The sequence below is a fragment of the Sciurus vulgaris genome (assembly GCF_902686455.1).
Source record: "Sciurus vulgaris genome assembly, chromosome: 8".
NCBI lineage: Eukaryota > Metazoa > Chordata > Mammalia > Rodentia > Sciuridae > Sciurus > Sciurus vulgaris.
Window position 1 is genome coordinate 30,245,580 of NC_136468.1, and position 10,779 is coordinate 30,256,358.

Here is a 10,779-nt window from a genome sequence, read left to right on the forward strand (position 1 = left end):
GAATTGAGCAGCTGTGAACATTGATGTGGCTGTATCTCTGTAGTATGCTGATTTTAAGTCCTTTGGGTATAGGACAAAGAGTGGGATAGCTGTTCAAATGGTGGTTCCATTCCAAGCTTTCTGAGGAATCTCCATACTGCTTTCCAGAGTGGCTGCACTAGTTTGCAACCCCACCAGCAATGTATGAGTGTACCTTTTTCCCCACATCCTCGCCAACACCTATTGTTGCTTATGTTCTTAATAATCGCCATTCTAATTGGGGTGAGATGAAATCTTAGGGTAGTTTTGATTTGCATTTCTCTTATTACTAGAGATGTTGAACATTTTTTCATATATCTGTTGATTGCTTGTACATCTTCTTCTGTGAAGTGTCTGTTCATTTCCTTAGCCCATTTGTTGATTGGATTATTTGTACTCTTGGTGTAGAGTTTTTTGAGTTCTTTATAGATTCTGGAAATTAGTGCTCTATCTGAAGTATGAGTGGCAAAGATATTCTCCCACTCTGTAGGCTCTCTTCACATTACTGATAGTTTCCTTTGCTTAGAGAAATCTTTTTAGTTTGAATCTATCCCAGTTGTTGATTCTTGCTTTTATTTCTTGGGCTATGGGAGTCCTGTTAAGCAAGTCTGATCCTAAGCCAACAAGTTGAAGGTTTGGACCTACTTTTTCTTCTATAAGATGCAGGGTCTCTGGTAAGATTCCAAGGTCCTTGATCCGTTTGGAGTTGAATTTTGTGCAGGGTGAGAGATAGGGGTTTAATTTCATTCTGTTGCATATGGTTTTCCAGTTTTCCCAGCACCATTTGTTGAAGAGGCTATCTTTTCTCCATTGCATATTTTTGGCACCTTTGTCTAGTATGAGAAAATTGTATTTATTTGGGTTTGTGTCCGTGTCCTCTATTCTGTACCATTGATCTACCTGTCTATTTTGGTACCAATACCATGCCGTTTTTGTTACTACTGCTTTCTAGTAGAGTTGAAGATCTGGTATTGCGATACCCCCTGCTTTGCTTTTTCTCCTGAGGATTGCTTTAGCTATTCTGGGTTTCTTGTTCTTCCAGATGAATTTCATGATTGCTTGCTCTATTTCTGTAAGGTACATCATTGGGATTTTAATTGGAATTGCATTGAATCTATATAGCACTTTTGGTAGTATGGCCATTTTGACAATATTAATTCTTCCTATCCATGAACATGGGAGATCTTTCCATCTTCTAAGGTTTTCTTTAATTTCTTTCTTTACTGTTCTGTAGTTCTCAATGTAGAGGTCTTTCACCTCTTTTGTGAGATTGATTCCCAAGTATTTTATTTTTTTTTGATGCTATTGTGAATGGGGTAGTTTTCCTAATTTCTCTTTCTGAAGATTCATCACTTATGTATAAAAATGCATTGGATTTATGAGCATTGATCTTGTAACCTGCTACTTTACTGAATTCACTTATGAGTTCTAAGAGTTTTCTGCTGGAATTTCCAGGTTCCTCTAAATATATAATCATGTCATCAGCGAACAGGGATAGTTTGAGTTCTTCTTTTCCAATTCGTATCCCTTTAATTTCTTTGGTTTGTCTAATTGCTCTGGCTAGAGTCTCAAGAACAATGTTGAATAGAAGTGGTGAAAGAGGGCATCCCTGCCTTGTTCCAGTTTTTAGGGGGAATGCTCTCAGTTTTTCACCATTTAGAATGATCTTGGCCATGGGCTTAGCATAGATGGCCTTCACAATGTTAAGGAATGATCCCACTACCCCAATTTTTTCTAGTGTTTTGAGCATGAAGGGATGCTGTATTTTATCGAATGCTTTTTCTGCATCTATTGAAATAATCATGTGATTCTTAACTTTTAGTCTGTTGATATGGTGAATGACATTTATTGATTTCTGGATGTTGAATCAACCTTGCATCCCTGGGATAAAAACCACTTGATAGTGATGTACTATCTTTTTAATATATTTTTGTATGCGATTTGCTAAAATTTTGTTGAGAATTTTTGTGTCGATATTCATTAAGGATATTGGTCTGAAATTTTCTTTCCTCCCTGTATCTCTGTCTGGTTTAGGTATCAGGGTGATATTGGCGTCATAGAATGAGTTTGGGAGAGTTCCCTCCTCTTCTATTTCATGGAATACTTTGAGAAGTATTAGAATGAGCTCTTCTTTAAAGGTTTTGTAGAACTCGGCTGAGAACCCATCTGGCCCCTGACTTTGCTTTGTTGGTAGGCTTTTGATGACCTCTTCTATTTCATTGCTTGAAATTGATTTATTAAGTTGTGTATGTCTTCCTCGTTCAGTTTAGGTAATTCATATGTCTCTAGAAACTTGCTGATGTCTTCGAGGTTTTCTGTTTTGTTGGAGTATAGATTTTCAAAATAGCTTCTAATTATGTTTTGTATTTCACTCGTGTCTGTTGTGATATTTCTTTGTTCATTCCGAATTTCAGTAATTTGAGTTTTCTCCCTCTTTCTCTTTGTTAGTGTGGCTAAGGGTTTATCAATTTTGTTTATTTTTTCAAAGAACCAACTATTTATTTTGTTAATTTTTCTGATTGTTTCTTTTGTTTCAATTTCATTGATTTCAGCTCTGATTTTAATTATTTCCTGTCTTCTACTACTTTTGGTGTTGGTCTGCTCTTCTTTTTCTAGGGCTTTGAGCTGTAGTGTTAAGTCGTTTATTTGTTGATTTCTACTTCTTTTGTTGAATGCGCCCCATGAAATAAATCTTCCTCCTAATACTGCTTTCATAGTGTCCCAGAGATTTTGATATGATGTGTCTTTGTTCTCATTTACTTCTAAGAATTTTTTAATTTCCCTCCTGATGTCTTCTGTTATCCATTCATCATATAATAGTGTATTATTTAATCTCCAAGTATTGGAGAAGTTTCTGGTTTTTATTCTGTCATTTATTTCTAATTTCAGTCCATTATGATCTGATAGAGTACAAGGTAGTATCTCTATCTTCTTGTATTTGCTAACAGTAGCTTGTGGCATAAAATATGATCTATTTTAGAGAAGGATCCATGTACTGCTGAGAAGAAAGTGTATTCGTTCTTTGTTGGATGGTATATTCTATATAAGTCTAAATTGTTGATTGTGTTGCTGAGATCTATGGTGTCTTTATTCAATTTTTGTTTGGACGATCTATCCAGCGGTGAGAGAGGTGTGTTAAGATCACCTAGTATTATTGTGTTGTGGTCTATTTGATTTCTGGAATTGAGAAGGATTTGTTTGATGTACATGGATGAGCCAATGTTCGGGGCATAGATATTTAGGATTGTTATGTCTTGCTGATTTATGCTTCCCTTAAGCAGTATGTAATGTCCTTCTTTATTCCTTCTGACTAGTTTTGGCTTAAAGTCCACATCATCTGAAATGAGGATGGATACTCCAGCTTTTATGCTGTGTCCGTGTGCATGGTATTCTTTCACCTTTAGTCTATGGGTATCTCTTTCTATGAGATGGGTCTCTTACAGGCAGCATATTGTTGGATTTTTCTTTTTAATACAATCTGCCAGTCTATGTCTTTTGATTGATGAGTTCAGGCCATTAGCATTCAGGGTTATTATTGTGATATGATTTGTATTCCTAGTCATTTGACTCATTTTTGTTTTTTGACATGATTTGGTTTCTCCTTTATTTTGCTATTCCTTTAGGCTAGTTCCTCCCGTTGCTGATTTACATCTTTGTTTTTCATCTCCTCCTCATGGAATATTTTGCTGAGAATGTTCTGTAATGCTGGCTTTCTTTTAGTAAATTCCTTTAGCTTTTGTTTATCATGGAAGGATTTTATCTCATTGTCAAATCTGAAAGTAAATTTTGCTGGGTATAAAATTCTTGGTTGGCATCCATTTTCTTTCAGGGCTTGGTAAATGTTGTTCCAGGCCCTTCTAGCTTTTAGGGTCTGGACTGAAAAATCTGCTGATATTCTTATTGGTTTCCCCCTGAATGTAATCTGATTCTTTTCTCTCGCGGCCTTTAAAATTCTGTCTTTATTTTGAATGTTAGTTATTTTCATAATAATGTGCCTTGGTGTAGATCTGTTGTAATTTTGCATATTTGGAGTCCTATAAACCTCTTGTACTTGGTTTTCCATTTCATTCTTGAGATTTTGGAAATTTTCTGATATTATTTCATTGAATAGATTGTTCATTCCTTTGGTTTGTTTCTCTAAGCCTTCCTCAATCCCAATTATTCTTAAATTCGGCCTCTTCATGATATCCCATAATTCTTGTAGATTCTGTTCATGATTTCTTACCAACTTCTTTGTTTGTTCAACCTTGTTCAAGATTAAATATTTTGTCTTCAATATCTGAGGTTCTGTCTTCCAGGTGATCTATCCTATTGTTTATGCTTTGTATGGCGTTTTTAACTTGGTTTATTGTTTCCTTCATTTCAAGGATTTCCCTTTGGTTTTTTTTTTCAGTATCTCTACCTCTTTATTGAAGTGCTCTTTTGCTTCCATTATTTGCTCTTTTAACTGTTGATTAGTGCGTTCATTTAATGCCTGCATTTGTTCTTTCATCTCCTCGTTTGCTTCTCTGATTGTTTTAATTATGTACATTCTGAACTCCCTTTCTGACATTTCTTCTGCTGTGCTGTCATTGGGTTTTATTGATATAGTATTTAGGTTTGTTTCGGACATTTTCTTCCCTTGTTTTCTCATATTGGTCAGATGTCAATGGGACTCTGTGATATTGTAGATTTCCTCTATTGGCTTATAGTGACCCTGTAGATTTCCAGTGTATCAGCTACCAGCCTTCAGTAGCTAGAAGTCTTGGATTAATTTGATAATGCAGTGCTTCTGAAGAACACTGCCCCTAGCCCGCTACTGGTTCCAGGGAGAGAGACCTGGAGAGGTCTCTTGTTGCACAGCCCTGGTCCCAGAGGCTGTTTGTAGGTCGGAGGTCTCCACTGGCTTGGGGACTTGTGGCTGGCTCTGTGTAGACAGGCTCTCACTGGGCAGTTTGCCCCGAGAAGATAGTCTAGAGAGGCACTTCCCTCTGGAGAGGGGCTGGGCTGCTTGGGGAAGTCCCTGGCACCCTGTGCTGGTCACTGAAGCAAACTGCGGGTGGGCCGGAGCTGGCAGCAGGGCGGGCCGGAGCTGGTCGCCCTGCTTCTGTGCAGAAGGTCTCTCACTGGGGGGCCCGTTCCAAGAGGCTGGAGGATCTGTCCCTGTGGGCGGAGCCCACCACCAGACTGCACAGAGCTGCCTGGGGGAGATGCTATCTGCCCTGTCCTACTCTAATAAGCCACTCGAATCCTGGCCTGCCACCCAGCTGAACTTCGCTGGGTGGGGGAGATTCACCGCGTGGTTCTATCTTAGTTCGAGTCTCTCAATGCCTCCCCTTCTTGAATCCTGGGTTCTGGGGTGACTGGAGATGCAGTCACCCTCTAGTCCGCCATCTTGGATCGCCCCGTGGAAAAAGCCTGCAGCTGGAGGCGACAATGCTGCCTGGAGAGGTCTCTGGCTGCCCAGCCCTGGTCCCAGAAGCTGCTTGCATGTCGAATATCTCCGCTGGCTTGGGTACTTGTGGCTGGCTCTGCGTCGAGAGGCTCTCACTGGGCGGTCTGCCCCGGGAAGCTAGCCTAGAGAGGCGCTTCCCACCGGAGGGGGCTCTAATGAACCATCTTTGTGTTACAAACTTACTTGATTGTGATGTATTATTCATTTAGTTCATTCTGTTAGTTGGGGTTTCCGAAGATTTTTGAATACATGTGTTTTACGAGGTATGGTACATTCTGTCTTTAAGACCTAGAAGCAGAAGCCCAGTAAAGGTTGACTGGAACCACAGCACTGTTGGACAAAATCTCCAGTCTCCAGATCAGCTTGGTTTTTCTCACCTAGTTTCTGTATTCTCTTCTCAGTTACCAGTCCACATCTGGCTACTTAGTCTTAAATCTTGCAATCTGCCTTGGAATTTATGTTGTCTGGTGCTGGTTTTGACAAGCTTTTGGCTCATGTTCTTTTATTAATTTATTCCAAGATCAACCACATGTACATATGTGCAAGGGTACTACAGTATTTCTTTCTATATATTCTATTACCCTCATGGTAAGAGATGCCAAGACTGCTCTTATGGGAAAGTTGTATGTATAAAAATAATAAAAAATAAGAGTAGGTAGAGGACTCTGGAATATCATGACATATAGACATATTTGTAAGTATAAACATGACACAGCTACTCAGAGTTATGATAAGTCTATGAATTATAGAGTGAGAAAGGAAATAAATACTTTTTTTGAGGTATGGGGGGAAATGTAACTAGGGTATAGTGTTGACTTTTATATATATTATACTTTTATATATGCCTCTTTCCTGGTCCAATTTTGGCTCTCGAAGTGAGTTTGCCTCTTCATGCTGTATAAGAAATACAATAGGGTATTGTTGAAATGCTTGTAACTTAGACTCAGGATCATTAGATCCCAATAGGACTGTCATATTGCTAGAACTTTGGGGTGGAGGATAGGTAGGTATAGATGCTCAAATCCAGAAAAACTTATTTTGATCTCTAGATTTTGGGGGCACAAAACATATACTTGAATAGTTTCATTACTACCAGAGTTCAAACACTGTCCATTCAATAGTATGTAGCTTTTTCTTCAATTTAGTAGAAAACATTTTCAGGTACCTCGTGCTCACTTAAAACTCCTTCCCTACGTTTTCCTACTGGGTCTGAAGAAAAAAAGCCAATCACTTTTCTATTTTGGTAGGTTTGCATCCAGAGAAAGTACATAGTACTCTCATTTCAACTCTATTTTGAGGTGTTTTGTTTGTTTGTTTGTTTTTTGTTTTTTGTTTTTTTTTTTTTTTTTGGCAAAATAAGCTTTTATAAAAGAAAAAAAAAAATGCCCATTGGAGTAAGTGATTTGCCAGGCAGATAAAAGAACAAGGAAATTGCTCATACTAAATCTCAAGAGTATTCAAAGTTCTAGTGTGCCTCTGAAATTTAGCTTTTAAAACTTTAGCTAGTAGACTTTTCTACTCCAATGCACGGAATCTAAATAAACAACATTATACAAACTCCTGTATTTCTATTTCTAGGATTTAAACACTAGTGTACTTTGAAGAATCATATTGGAAATTCATGTTTAGATGCTGTCTTTATCTACAGACTAGTATTCAAATTCTTATTTTTATAATATTTACATGAATGGGCACTTCACAATATACCTTTATATCTGTAAATATTTTGTGCATATAGCATTTTCTCCAGAATTTTTTTCTGTCACTTTAATTGATACATATAAAATATCTTAAATAAAATACATCAGAATCAAGGCTAAAATTAGTTTTTCTATAATCATCCAACAAGCCAGCAACCCTTCCATAAGAGAAGGATAAAACTACAGCAGAAAGTCATCTATATCTTGAATTATACATACATACATACATATATATATATATGGATATAATATATACATGGATTTAATTGCAAAAATACTCTTTTGAAAACCATTTGAAACTTCAAAATCTTTCTCTGAGCTTTCATACTGGTTAGTCACAAAGTTTTTCTACTTCACTAATAGTTGTGAAAGCTCTGATACAGCATTTATCAAATATTTAGAAGATCTTAATGTTAAAAGATCCATTATTGGAATTATCAGAAAATCTCTCGATAGAATATCACACTACAACAATGGCAATAATAAGAAAGCTTATCATATGAGATTGTCTCTCGTGATCTATGTTAAGAGTGAATGAGGGATACATGCACACTTAGCTTGGGATTAGAAACAGGGACCTGCATCTTTGCTCCTTAAATTGTTTCTTATTTTACTGATAGTTAACCAATATTTTGCTTGTAAGTAGCAACATTTTCACTTTTTACTTCTTAGTCCGGTTTTGGTTGTGCCTAAGAATAAATGAAAGCCTTAGAAGCTAAGAAAAGAAAACAATGAGAAGCATGTTAACACTGTCAACTATGAAAATAGGAATCCACATTGTAAACCAGAGAAATTGTTACTTGTGAGAATATTAGAACATGGGGAGTGAGATAACATGGTTATCATCAGAGAGAGCTGTGAAATGCATGAAGCATGTCTGTACCTTGCAGCCATGGATAAGCTTTCTCCAATGAAGGCCCAGAGCCCTTCCATGCTAATATTTCTGTAGTCCTCCCGTCCTCTTTCAACTCCTCAGAGCTCTTCAACAGATAATCTGTTAAATTAATCTGTATTAAGTTAACAGCAATAAATGTCAGAGAATCAAATACATGCAGAACACTAAGTGCATAGAAATTATCCCAAGGCCTGGGCTTCCTTCCAAGTATCATGTGTAATGATCTCAATATTCTCAGTAATTTCTCCAGGAGAGGGAATTTTGGAGATTAAAGAGAAAAAATTCTGGGGAACTTCTTTGGGGAAAGATATCTAAGGTCAGTTATGACTTGGAAATATTCCTTGAGTCACACCATACAAATACGTGTGTGTGTGTATGCTATTTTTATAGCTTCTTGTATGAATTAAAATCTGAAAAATAAGAAAACCAGAGAGCCTTACAGTTCTCCAATTGCCAAATTTTGTTTCTGGATTATACTGTGTGTTAAAAATAAGGATTCTTTAGCAGGTTAAAGGAGTTCCAGATGAATAGATTTTTTTTCATCCATTCAAATTGACCCTTAATTCCTTATCTGCTAATCTCACATAGAAATATTTTCCTGCATTCTGTTTGAGAACATTAAGACCACAAATACTTGTGTCATTCATTTTGACTTAAAAGAATAATGACATAATCACCCATGCTCAAGTGCATGTAATTTAAAGGTCAATAGGAGAAATACTGTAGCATTAAGATGGTAATAAGAAACTGACTTTCATTTTCAATTTGCCAAAATAAAAAGTTAAAATGTGTTTAAATAAATTGTATTTCAGAAATATATCTCACTGATGACTTAAATTATGACTTCAAAAAATTTGAAATTGGACAATTTCAGAGATTATGTACTTGATCATGGCCCTTAAACTAACTCAATAACTATTTGGTATGATATCTTTTCTGGTAAAGAGCATTAATTCCTTTTGTTAAACTTATTAATAGATACTTGAAATTGTTGCCAAAGCAAACACAAACATTGCTTTTTGACTATACAGAGACTAATAGTACATGACTGAGGATTGTGTCTTCTCTTCAGTTCCTTTGACTTCAAGAACATTATTTTACTAAGAGTCTCAGTAAAGCTTGCACAAGAAACATGAGAGCAATAAAGGTCTTCTTCAAAAGGTAATTACCTGAACTTTGAAAACCTTCACTCTTTCCTAAGAGAATAAATGCGAATTTTTTTCGCCTTCTTCATTCCTTATTTTTGATAACAAGTGTATCAATCTTTGTGAATAAAACCATTGAATTATTTTACCTCCAGACTATTGCTATCTACTATTTATTTTAAAAGTAACCTAACAGAGAGACATCAAGAGATAAATTTTAGTTTGCTTGTTATTTTTTTCTGACAACCTTTTAAATTTTTAAATTTTATATGTTATAGATTCTAGCCTAATTTAGTATCTGTACTGAATGCCGTGTTTTTTTTTTTTTTTTTGCCCAGGCTCTCCTTACAGAAATGAGACAGATTTATCATCCAATGCTTGTCATTTGAGTCCCTCTATGGGAAATGCCCTGAGCCAAAGAGAGCCACCCTGTCCAAAATCTACATTCAGTGACAGGTTGATTTATCCAGGTAGGAGCCTAAAGTATGATCCCTTTGCCTATAACAGAGACAGCTCTGAATACCTGCGTGATTGGCAGAGTCTTTGTTGTTACTCATCTAGTTTAAATCTTTCCTCTGCCCAATCCTACTTCCTACACTCCCTTACATACTTGGCTAATAAACTTCCTGGTACTAATGCTTGTTTCCTGGAAAACTGACTTAAAACATCACACTTTTACACATATTAATTGGTAACTATAAAGCACCACAATCATGTTTTGACACTGTGCACTAATATCTCAAGGAGAAATTTAGGTTATGGAATGGTGTGAGATTGATAGGCAAAAATAGATCACACAAGTCTTTTTCTTCAGAGAGGATGTTTAAGCTGCAAAATCCAAGAGTTATCAGTCAACAGAAATTTCCTCATAAAATAGCATGTACCTCAAGGAACAAAATACTGAAAGAGCACTAGATGAGAAGCAGGAATTTATTCTTCTTTCCACCAAGTAGTGTGGATCCTTGGAAGTTGCTTCTTCATGAGGGACTGGTCTGTGTGTTCTCTGAGATCTCTTCCAATTCCATGCATTGGATTTTTTTCCAAACTTGTGAGAGAATTGTCACTTATAAAACTCAGTTGCTAAAAGTCATGAGAACAGTATTTATTTCTTTATAGATTTCTTCAATAATAATGTCAGAGGCCATGCAACAAGGATGAATGACAGATTTGAAACAAGGACAATACTTCATCATGGCCAAGGAGGCATCAAAGCAGCCATGTTGTTTCTGCAGGACTGGTCCTCAGAGGGAAAGAGAGTGTTGTGGCATCTGAGGAGGAGTCTAAGAAAACGTTTCGTCAAACAGTAAAAAAAGTAACTCCCACAGGTAAAAGATGACAAAACAAAAACAAAAATAAAGCTCAAAAAGATGAAAGCATATTCTGTGGCTTCTTTTCTTGATACACTATGTCAATTCCAAATACCTGCCATGACTTCTACTTCCAACTGTAGCACAATAGCTTGGAGCAGACCAATTCTTCCTTCAAGAAAAACTAAAGAGGTGAAAAAAGATTAAAACTCTGTGTGTGTGGTGTGTGTATGAAGCCATCACAGGGAGTCCAAGGTATCAAGGACTTGAGAGCTAGATT

At 36.6% G+C, this 10,779-nt stretch overlaps 1 protein-coding gene across 1 annotated transcript in view; it reads left to right on the plus strand.

Annotated features, from left to right (window-relative positions):
* IQUB (IQ motif and ubiquitin domain containing) overlaps positions 1–10,409 on the plus strand; it is a 208,667-nt gene extending 198,258 nt beyond the window's left edge. Inside the window, exon 12 of the mRNA XM_079149847.1 lies at positions 10,309–10,409. Within this exon, the coding sequence (XP_079005973.1) occupies positions 10,309–10,350 (42 nt within the window). The 3' untranslated portion in view covers positions 10,351–10,409. The remainder of the gene's footprint in view (positions 1–10,308) is intronic.
* The last annotated feature ends 370 nt before the right edge of the window (positions 10,410–10,779 follow it).